Raw genomic sequence first — 12,510 nt, forward strand, 5'->3', positions numbered from 1 at the left:
GTGGGTGATAATTTGCATGTGTGTGATTTTCTACATAAATGAGGCGGCACAGTACCTGATAAGCTCAAAAAGATGACTACAGTGCAAGAGACGCAGAACGACACTTATGAAATATTTCAACTTGACAATGAGAAAAAATGACAATGAGAATATGTGAATGGAAAGGAAAAAGAAACTTTACTATTTGGTACATTGGGAAGTACCCTCTGCCACACACTTCACTGTGGGTCACTGAATATAGACTTAAAGGGTTATACAGTCAGCTCTATTGACATAGAACATTTAGCAGTGAACATTCACATTGAATCATTGCCGAGCCACAGGACACTACAATCAGGTGTACCAAATCTTCATTGACATTTCATCAGTTCACAGCCACTAGTTAAGTGGTGTCAAGAGGAAAAATTGTTGTAAATTTCCAGTCGTGTAATATACAATAAACCAATTGGAGTCTCATGGAGGGTACAGTACTGACCTGTATGAACACTGTATTTTGGAAGATGATCAGTCTATATATCAAAATGAAAACAATGATTGGTTTGGGAGGAGGGGGGGGGGGGGGGGGGGATGAGAGCAAGAATCGATCTTTATGATCAGGCACTGAGAAACTCACAGCTCTGATCAGATTAGCTAACATGTCATCCTCTGCCAAATGATGTTTTTTGGACGGAGTACAGAGAGACGTAGTGTGGCGACACTGCTCCCAGACATTGTCAGGTTTCCAGACTTTGGAGCTGCTTCATGTCATTCATTCATCTAGAACCTCTGTTTGAGTTGAGTGCACACACTTCCAGTCCCCCAAACAAAAATTCATGGATAGTGCTGGAAACTGACCCAGGAGCACTGCATCACAGTCAGATAGACTGACCACTCACATACAGTGGAGAACCAAAATAAATGTTCAGTGACTGCAATTTAAATATCATTGGTGGATTTACTACCAGTATCTATTAAAACATAAGTAGAGCTTCAGAGAAGACAATTTTGAAAGAATTAAGATCCTTACCCTACAAATGATGTTTCCCTTCAGAGTCTGATCCATCTGAGGCCACTCTTGGAAGCATTCATTTCTTCCACTGTTCAGAACATTTTAGCACATTGTTTTCCATGAGGATGTGTAGCTTCACTGTTTGTGGGTTCTGTCAGAACATTTTAGCACATTGTTTTCCATGAGGATGTGTAGCTTCACTGTTTGTGGGTTCTGTCAAATAACAAGAACACACCTGTAGAAAAGGTTTGTCCACTTTCACTAAATTGATTACTTTAATAAAACATGGCTGAGCATTAGGACACAATTCAAAGTTAAAAAACTGTTTAGCACTGAAATGCCATGATCAAGTAGTACCTTGGCAATTCAAGCTTTCTCATTTCTTTTGTGAAGAGGTGTGTTTAAAAAGTTTATCAGATACTAGATTTTTACTCATAGCATTGCCCGCTTATGTGTATGTCACATATATTGCTCACATCCCTCTTCCCTCTCTCTGTCCATCTCTTCCTCCCCCTCTGTTCATCTCCTCCTCCTTCCTGTGTGACTATTCATCCACTCCTCATTGTCTTTGCCCATTCTCTTCTTCCCCCCTCTGTGTCTGACCATCTCTTACTCACCCCTCTGTATCTGTTCATCTCCTCCTCTCCCCTCTCTCTGTTTATCTCTCCCCCTCCCCCCCCCCCAATTTCCATCCACATCCATGTCACCCCTCCCCAAGGGGAGCTACATGATTCTTATCAGCACATGTGACATATGTACATATATTGCACACAACTCCTCCTCTACCCATCTCGTCCTCTATCTCTCTGCTCATTTCCTCCTGCCCCTGTAACTGCCACAAGTGCAGTGCCAGAATTATCAAGCCAGTTACCAGTTGTCCAATACACTGGGGGTGGGGCTGCCTGGTGTTGGAATAGTCGCTAATCCTTGCAGCAAGCTACCACACCAATATAACATGCCACTTATTTAATGGCCAACAAAATTGGAAACTGGTTTATCAGTTGTCACTGCGTAACACAGGCAGAAGTGCTAAACAAGAACACTGCCTTGCTCAATCAGAATGGAGAATGTTGGTACACCTGGAAGCCCAAAAACAATAACAATAACACCCATCAAACAGCATTTGATCTTCTGGACATGGCCACAAGAACTGAACTGTCAGTTATTGTGCACTCTCACTTAATAATTACTGAACACAGGACTTCATCAAAGGGTAAAACTCAGTGAGTAATACAACAGTTCTCACCACAATTCCCTCCAGTGTGGGACGTGTGCCACAACTAACTGCTGCATGTGGCATTGTGCCTCATGTTCTTGTGTGCTAGCAGATAGTGATGGGATGGCGAGGCGCGGCGATTCAAGCACACCGAGAATTCCTCGAGCCTTTAGTTCTCAAGCAATTCTCGAGAAGCTCACGAGAAACAGCTCGGCGGCATGTGCCACTGCGCGCCAGTTTGCTGCGACAACATATGCCGCGCCACTGTTGTTTTATGAATTGAATGCCGCCGCTAGACAAACATGCTCGCTGCTCTCTGTGCTCGTAACTAGTATGTCTCAGGTTTCAATCGAGTAAAGTTGTTGTTCAAATCAATATGGAAACTCGAAAATGAACATCATGTTGCTGGCAATATTTTACGGAGGATGGAGATAACATTACTTGCAACATTTGTCGTAAAAATTTCCATAACGTATCAAAAAATACGACGGGCATCATTAGACATATTAAACTGCACAATTTATCGAGCAATAAAAGAATGCAGTGACATCCGTGGATACAGAGGCTCATTCTTCCAATAGTGCGAGGCAGACAAAATATCTATCCAGGTACATATGGTACAAAAGGTGGATTCCGTGCAAAAGTTCGGACAGTGTCCTAAGCGGTCCGCCACACTTAAAAAGCATTGATTTTTTAATCGCACTCTGATAACATACAACATACCCCAAAATCAAACATTTACTATCCTAGCTTTTGCACGATACGATATGTAATTGTATTGGACTAGTTGTTGAGCATAACATATCCCCTTGCAGGAGCACTGATCTAAATCTTACGTTTCTCTTCATAGAAGGAAGTAAACGGCAACAACAGCTTGATGAAAACACTAATGGCCATGATAACAGACGATTTTCAACCGCTTTCAGTCATCGAGGACACTGGTTTTCGACGTTTTTTTGGACCCACAATACTCGATACCAAATCGAAAAAAGTTGCTCCTCATGATTGAGGACGATTACCATAAACAGAGACTTGGCCGTGGAAGACTGTACTTCTGTTTCTTTAATGACCAATATTTGGACCTCACTCAATAGTGACACATATATTGCTGTAACTGGTCATTTCATTAACACTAATTAGTGCCTGAAAGCTTTAGCTCTCGAGACATTCCGTTTCCCGGAAAAGCATACAGTGCTAAATATTAGGGAGGCGTTAGATAACGTGATTTCAAAATGGAACATTGAAAACAAAGTTGTAAGCATCACAACTGACAACACCAGTAACGTGCAACCAGCCGTACAACTTATTCGCAGTGGCAACATAGATATGTAACATGTGCCTTGTTTAGCACACACCATCAATTTAGTTGTGAAAAGTTCTTTGAACAGCAGCAGTGAGCTCTGCATAATGCGGGAAAAGGCGAGAAAACTATGTTAGCTTTATGCGGGAAAAGGCGAGAAAACAATGTTAGCTCTTTTAGAACAAGTTGCAACGCTAATGAAAAACTCCATGAGATCCAGGATCTAATGAAAAAAACCTGTTCATAAATTGAGTCAGGAAACCGAAACCCGATGGAATAGTATGTTTTATATGCTAAAACATCTAGTGGAGCAAAAGGAATGCATAGCAGGCTGTTCATCATCTTTGTATTCAGGTGTAGAGAACCTCACAGCTGACAAGTGGCGAATTTTGAGCGAATGTTTATGTGTACTGGAGCCATTTGAAGTGGTAACAAGTGAAATCTCAACTGAAAACTAAACCTCTCTTTCGAAATCTATTCCAATAATCAGACAGCTAACCGTATGCAATGGGAAGTGGGCTACCACGACAGCGCAAGAGCTACAGCAATATCTGCACAACTTACTAACAGCCCGGCTAGGATTAATAGAAACAAACAAAGTACATGCCGTTGCCACAGTTCTCAACCCAAGATTCGAAATATTACCATTTACGAATCCCATTCATTCAAAACATGCCGTTGTAAACCTGATTGCAGAGTGAACATGGTAGAGACCGTACGATCTACTCATTCGGCTGCTAACAACACTAGCCATGAGTACCATTTCGTACAAAACGTCAGTAGTTCCTTATGGGCTTCTTTTGATGAAGAGGTTTCCAATAAAAATCTAATGAAAAGTGGTTGTGATAGCATAGACCTGGAGGTACAACGATATTTGGAATAACCATACCTACAACGCACAGATAATCCTTTACACTACTGGGAAAAAAATGAAAACAGTTACCCAGGTCTAGCTGTCGTGGCAAAAAAATATCTTGCAATACCTGCAAGTTCTGTTCCCAGTGACAGAATATTTTCGAAAACAGGACTACTTATAAACAAACAAAGAAGTAGACTAAAAGGCCAATTGATTATTAAAACCATATTTCTACACAAAAATCGACGGCAGTGCAGCAATGGGATGTAAAAATGCCTTGTGCTGAACAACTTCTGTTTCCTTTCTTTCTTCAGTAAGTAAACGCGTGTATGCAGTTTCTGTATATAAAAGGCTATAGGACTTCTCTTTTATTTTTAACCATGCATGCATGCAGAATGTACAAGGTAATTTATTTTGTAAGAATAAAGCTTCTGTTTCATGCGAATTCTGTGCTTTGTTCTCAGCCACACTCTTGACCTGAACCTTCCTCAATCCACCAGTGGCTCCTTCAGCAAGTGCCATTCTCACCTGCAGGCAACTGCCCACGGTCCCACCTCACACCAGGTAAAAGTGTTCATTTTCATCACATGCACATCCAACATGCGAATGTCCCATGCGATATTTGGCAACAAATGTGCCGAATACGTATCACAAACATGCATACATTGTGTTGTACAGGTCCCCACTTTTAGTTTGTGGGATGGAGTTCCGTGCCTGTCACACTTGGTCAGTCAACACAAGGATGGTTAATGCTGGTTGTGGATGACGTCTGATGATGTTCCATACGAGCACAACTGGAGACAGATCTGGTAATCGAGCAGGCCAAGGAAACAAGTCAACACTATGTAGAGCAATGGCATGTGGGCAAATTTTAACCTATTGGAAAACACTCCCTGTCACTGTCAATGTCAATTGCCTTGAGAAACACAAAATAAAAAGAAAGTGTCTCTAACAAGCAATCATCCTTCTAGCTATGATGGTATTTCTGACACAGCATCTTTTGAATTTGATGATGCTACTAATATTGATTACACAAATATAATAATAAGGCCAATCTCAATCATACTAAACACTGTCTAGATGCTAAATGAACCATGGATGCTACTCATTCAAATCAGCATGAAATCTTATCTTATGTGAACTACTGAGGACAGAGAGAGATATTAATGGTCGCACACTAAATGAAATGATGTGTGTAATTATTTTACACACAGTTGGGTGCCAGTTGTGAATAAAATCAACATGTGGAAGAAAGAAGGTTAGTGTTAGCCATTCTGTCAATGACTAGGTCATTAAACGACAAGAACAAGCTCAGATTGGGAAAGGCTGAGGAAGGAAATTAGCAAAGTCTTAATTAAACAGACTATTGCTTTAAACAGTGTACACAAATCACACAATGCAGGCATTCTCAACCGGTATTTTCATTGATGTTGTTATTTTCTTTATGGGCATCAAGTCATGGTGGAAAAATGGGGTAGAAAGGAGGTTAGGAACAGAAGAGAGGATTCGGAAAGGGTGGCTGGTTGATGGGATTGATGCTGCTTCTTCCGCCCAGCCATCAGCCACCATTACCTAGTCTGTCTTCCTTCTCCTCATTTCCTTCCTCTCCTCATCCCTTCATCTGACACTCCCTACACATTTACTGAGCTGCAAAGCCAGCAGAGTGTAGTCTGCCAGGACAGTGTAGCCATGCAGCACAATTGGTCAAGTCACCAGAGTAATATACAATTTTGCAATCAGGGTGTGTGGGATAACCATGAGAGTGCTCCTGCTGTCATACAAAATTGCACCATAGACAATAACTCCAGGCATACACCCAGTGAGTCTAGCATGGATGGCTGCAGACCCCCAGCTGGCCGCCTCCTTACCAACAGACGGCTATCACTGACACTGAGGCAGAACCAGCTTTCATTAGAGAATGCAGCAGACCTCCATCCTGCCCTCCAGTGAGCCCTTGCTTGACACAACTGAAGTTGTAAATAGCACTGGTTTGGGCTCAGTGAAACGCATGTTACATGGCATTTAGATTGGAACTTTCCTTGAAGCAACCAATTTGTAATGGTTCATTATGTCACTAGGTGCCAATTGCTGCTCAAACTGCTGCAGCAGATGCAGTACAATTTACCAGAGTCAATTGGTGCTCAAACTGCTGCAGCAGATGCAGTACAATTAACCAGAGTCAGAGTTTAAACAAGATGGTCTTTCCTATCTTTAGTGCATGCCACTTGACTGTCTGAAGCCCAGTCTTCTTGCAACGATACACTCTCATGACTACCGCTGCCAGCAGTCATGTTCAGTAGCCACTGTCAAGTCTTTCTACAACAATATCGCGGAAGGAACATTCAGCTTCTTGTAGCCCTATTACAGGACCTTGTTCAAACTCATGAGGTATTGATAATGGAGTCTTTGTCATCTTAAAAGCAAATGTCCAATCTCATAGGTAAGTAAAACTCATGAATGTTACAGCATGTATTTAAAGCAAACCTGATTTGTGTCCTCAGAGTGACACTGCTAACACCATTCTTAAGAATCTGGCGTAAAATTTGAATACAAATCATCTTTCAGATGTAGAAACATGCTCTACAATTCTCATTTACGTCACACAACTTCTTCTTGGTGTTTCAATTTGTTTTCATCAGTTTGTGCGTGTGTGTGTGTGTGTGTGTGTGTGTGTGTGTGTGTGTATGTATATATATATTTAACAGCACACTCAGATTGTTTGCTTACACATTTGTACAGTATGTTGTAACATTGCTATCTTTTGGGTGAATCTTCCTTCCTTCAGAGCTATAGACTAAACATGCACACACATACATCTGCACAGCTACGGCAACCCAGGTGGCTTCATTGTGCCAGCATTGCAGGTAGAAGGAGGTATGTCTGGTGGAAAGATGGGGCAGAAAGGAGGTTAGGAGCAGAAGAGAGGATTTGGAAAGGGTGGGCTGGTTGATGGGATTGATGCTGCTTCTTCTGCTGAACCATCAACCACCCTTACCCAATCTGCCTTCCTTTTCTTCATTTCCTTCCTCTCCTCATCCCTTCATCTGACACTCCGTACGCATTCACTGAGCTGCAAAGCCAGCAGAGTGTAGTCTGCCAGGGCAGTGTAGGCATGCAGGTACATGTGTGTGTATATGTACTATACCTCTGACATGTCACATAACTGGCCAACTGTAAAAGGAGTCATATCATATACCAGCTTTGCTGTGTCTTGTGTACAGCATTTTATGTGTGTATGACAACCAACAAGCTGTCCATCCAGATGAAGGGTCACTGCAAAACTGTTCCCTAGGGGGGAGTTGTCCACACAGTTGATGAGAACAACATACATGATTTCATTGGTTCTTCTTTCACAGTCCATACTATCTGACCTCTCCCCCTCTGCCAACACTAGCTTCCTTGAATAACACAGGGATTTGTCCATGTAACACACATCTTTCGATCTCATAATTTTCCTGGTAACAGTCTTTGCTAGCCCTTGCCCCAGAACAACCATCACCCCACCACATGTCCATAACTTCACTCATTTTGCACTCATACTGACCTCTCCATAATCTTTCCCTCTTCTGCCCCCCCCCCCCCCCCCCCTCCTCCCAGTCTACTTCTCCACATCACTGTGCACTTCACATAACTCCCCCCTATTATGGCTTGGAGGAGGTTGCTGTTGCCACATTACTATTCTGTGAGCCTGCTGCCTTTCCCTTCCTGCTGTCACCCACAGTTCGCAAACCTTCCCTCCTTCTCCCTGCCTTCTTTCTACCCTCGTCCATTCAACCCACCACAGTTCCTCACCTCTGTTGAGCTGTAGTGCTTACACAGTGTAGCCACAAACAACACTGTACCTTTGCAAGTGTATGTGTGTTCGCTTTATGTCTATGAAGAGAATTCATCTGAAAGTGAGTAACGCCCTCATTCCTTTTATGTGCCTATAGACGATATAGCACCTCAACTATTCAGTGAGCTGTTACCTTTACCCCCTCCCCCCATTATTTTTATCCCATCAAGGACTTTCCATACCACTTCACTTAATTGTTAGATAGAATTTATATTTGGTAGGGTGAACAGTGGGGCTTCTTATGCATGACAAAATACATATGATATTTCATTGTACCTGTAGAACTTTATACAATTAAAATCACATAAAATTCATGTAATATCAGTTCATAGAGGTGAGAGTGAGGCATAAGCAATATTGTGCATGATTCCACTTTTAAACAAAATACACAAGGAACAAGTTACAATAACACTTACAACATGTGCAATGTAATAATTTTGTCAAGTAATACGCTATTGAATGAACCTACTCTTTACTGTTTCAGGTTGTCGATTTTCTGAATGATCTTTACAGTACATTTGACAGAATTATTGGGTTTTATGATGTTTACAAGGTGAGTTTATTAATCCTCAAAACACACATATGTTTGTGTCCAATGTTACTACCTGCACTACTTCAACATAATTTAGCAAAAGTTTCAGAGTTATCTATAAATGCTGCAATGTCCATATTCACTGCCCTCCTTTCCATTGTCAGTTGAGGAAGCAGTTTATTGATCACAATTAATCTTAAAAATAAGGAGCTAAGTTGTTGGTGAGTACAGTTAAAATTTATTGGCCTTTCCAACTCTCTCTCTCTCTCTCTCTCTCTCTTTCTATTACTAAGAGAAAGAAACATTATCTCCTCCTCACCCCCTCTCTCTAATTCTGTTAATGCTGTGAAAAGATATGTGTGATGGTCTAGACTGAGGGTGGACTGTCAGTAAGAATTAGGAGTTAAGCAGTTGACAGAAAGCTGCATAAATGATGAATGAGAAGGGAAAGATATTAGATGATGAAGTTAACTGGTAGCAAAACTTATATACTAATTATGTGGCTATATGGGTTTGTCCAAATAACTGCTCTCTCAAGAGCCTTGAAGTGAAAGCTTCCATAGATCAAGATGACAATAGGTGAACAGTGAGGAGAAAAAGAGAGTGGGATTGAGAAGAGGGAATACAGCGAAGGCAAGTACTACCAAATACACCGGAATTGAGTAGGTAGTAAGTAGTTAATTAGAAAGAGTAGGAAAGGTAGAAAAGAGGCCTGAGGACAAAAGAAATGGAATGGAAGGGCGAAAAAAAAGTGTCAAAGTAAGGACAAGGAGAATTATAAAAATCTGAAGCCACCAGGAGGGAGGAGTGAAACAACATCATAAAGGGATGGATGTAAGATCAGGAGTAAAAGAACAGAAGTAGGACAGATGAAGAAGCAGTAAGGGGACTAAAGTGAATGAAGTTAATGGACTAAAGGATGTAATAAAGACAGTTCTCAGCTGTACAATTCACATGGGTTTTAGTGGATGGAGGTAGTTCTATTGTTAACCACTCTTTGCCACTGTAGGAAGTTCGTTAGTAAAGCTGAGATGTTTTCCAATCTATTTTTAATTGTTTTTATGACCAACTCTCATATCTTGCATTGAAATATGAAACACATGAAATTTATCTGACATTTTTACTGTGTGCAACCAATCTTAAAGCTGTATTTCTTGTTTCTAATAATGTGTGATTTTGATTAGTTTTCTCTCTTTTCTTTTTTCTTTTCTTTTTCTGTGTACAGAAGAAATATTTCAGTGTTCAGTGAAGAATCAATTTTGTTCTCTGCATTTTTCAATTTCCTTTACTGGAACTGACCTAGTCTGCACTGTACTATGTCATGGAACTGTACTATGTCACATAATTTGTAATTTATATGTTTCATTTTTCAGAATCTCAGCACAGTTTTGTAAATTTAATTCATGATGTGTGTATGGATCCAATATAAATGGACCTATTTGAACTACATCCCCATTGTATGTGTGATGTGTTTGAGCTTCTACAAACACATGAGGATGGATGCCTAGAGGGAAGAACTTCCTATTTTCAGTAGCTGTTGTGTTGAAGTTAATTGGTAGCAAACTTATGTACTAATTATGTGGCTATATGGGTTTGTCCAAATAACTGCTCTCTCAAGAGCCTTGAAGTGAAAGCTTCCATAGATCAAGGAATTTCCTGCACTTTGCAGTGGTGGCTGACAGTTAACTGTGCTTGAAATATCTCAGAAACTTTGAACCACTCATATATTGACATCCACAGAAATTTATCAACCCAAGGAGGAGGGGGGAGGGGAGCAAGATTCTTTAATGAGCATTTCTGATACAACTAATGGTGAGTTTTAGAACAAGTGGTACTACAAAGCAATTTTGACAATAATATAAAAGATATGTTATATAAAAAGTTTCAACTCTAATTACTTTGAGCATAGATCACTTTGATACCTAAAAAGTAAGAAAACTTCATTAGCATATGCAACATACATCTCCTTTCATGGTGCTACATGAGTAACACACACTTCCAAAAAAACTTTAGACCAGCTTCTAGTCAAGAAAAGTTTATACAGAATTTCACAGAAAAATTTTCAATGTAGGCTTTAGTGACCACCTAGCTCAGATATTAAGCTTGAAAATAAATGGCAGTACTGGGAACAACATGTCTGTACGAATCACACGTAGATGCTGTAATCGAGATAACATCAACTACTTCAAAATCTTACTAAACAAAGAAAAATGATAGCAGGTCTATAAAATTATGACATAAATGAAAAATTTAACACCTGAATTAACATATTAATTAACTACTTTCAAACTGCATTCCCACAGAAAAACTGTAACCATAAGGGGCAACTCAATGGAACTGGATTCAGATTCCAAACAGATACTGTTTTGAGCTCATCCAGCTTGGTGGGATGGTTCTGGTAGACAGTGTCTCTCAATGTGCCTCACAAAAAACGGTCACAAGAAGTCATATAGGGCATATATGGAGGCCAATCCATACCTACCCTAGTAAATTTGTAATAATTCACTGCAATGATGCTATTCCCATAGTATTCATCAAGAAAGTGAAGCACCTGTTCTATGCAATGTGGTCTGGCTGCATCTTGCAGGAACCACTCAGTGCCTGGTCGATCCTGGAAAGCTTTGTGTGGCAACAAATTATTCCAAAATTGCAATGCAAAATACACTAGTGATCATTTCTCACATGAAAAAAGGGTGAATAATGCAACTGCAGTATGCCACAGGCCAAACAGTAACTTTAGGAGGAATCAGTGGTTTCACTTCACACAAATGGGGCTTTTGGAACTCCAGAATTGCGAGTTTTGTTTATTCTATTCAGGTGGAAGTGAACTCCATCTTTGAACCAGATATAGCATACATCAAATTCTTCATTATCAATCATTGTGACAATTTGGACTGCAATTCTAACCCTCTATCACATGTCTTGTACAGGCAAGCCCTGGTGGCTTTGAATTTTGAATGGAAAGGAGTAGGCTCAGTCTTTGTATTTTCTGCATGCTGGACCACTTCAGACCAGTCTCTGCTGCAATTTTTAATATAGATTTCCTTTTCTAATATCTGTAAAAAGTTTGACAATGGCACTGCATGACGTGGCCAGTGCAGGTACTTTACAGACCAACAGTGACTAGACAACAACTGGTGAACAGAGCCCCATGAGTGGAACGAACTTGCTGTGTGAATTGACCTATGGGAAACAGAGAATCTGCACCTACGTAGAGAGATGCACAACAGTATATGCAGCTGGTATGGGCATCTAGTGACTGAGCACTGTACAACTTTCAGGATGAACACAAGGCTAGGTCTACAGCAGTTTAACTCAACATGAGCACTGGCCTGCTACACTTACTGCCACTCACAAGTAAATATTTTCGTCAGTTGATCTGCCGATATGATGTGACACTTGCACCTTCCGCAGCAGGTTTCTGAACTACTCAGCTCTTATTCCCCACTAGAGCATCAGCCATGCTGCCTGTCAGTTGAAACTTGCTGAAGAGTTTATGAATGGTTTTTCCATCAGATGCTTTTGGTACATTAAACTGTGTTTGAAAACTGTGCTGTGTTACCATAGGACTGATTTCTAGCCTGTGGTATTCCAGTATCCGAAAAACATATTGTTAAATGGAGTACATGGTCTCAACCTTTTCCTTTGGTACACCAACTTCCTGTCAAATTTCAGTGTTGAATTGATTGCTCTGAGCTGCACCACTCTGCTTATACGGGACTCCTTCACTGGAGACACTGTATTATAAAAAATATTTCAAAATAGAGAGAAAATCAATAAGAG

General features: G+C 40.6%; 1 protein-coding gene across 1 annotated transcript in view; it reads left to right on the forward strand.

The window, feature by feature from the left end:
• Positions 1 to 12,510, forward strand: part of LOC124613268 (atrial natriuretic peptide receptor 1-like) — a 412,251-nt gene that overhangs the window by 312,445 nt on the left and 87,296 nt on the right. The window contains exon 8 of the mRNA XM_047141960.1: positions 8,680 to 8,748. Within this exon, the coding sequence (XP_046997916.1) occupies positions 8,680 to 8,748 (69 nt within the window). The remainder of the gene's footprint in view (positions 1 to 8,679; positions 8,749 to 12,510) is intronic.

The sequence above is a fragment of the Schistocerca americana genome, chromosome 4, assembly GCF_021461395.2.
Source record: "Schistocerca americana isolate TAMUIC-IGC-003095 chromosome 4, iqSchAmer2.1, whole genome shotgun sequence".
Taxonomy (NCBI): domain Eukaryota; kingdom Metazoa; phylum Arthropoda; class Insecta; order Orthoptera; family Acrididae; genus Schistocerca; species Schistocerca americana.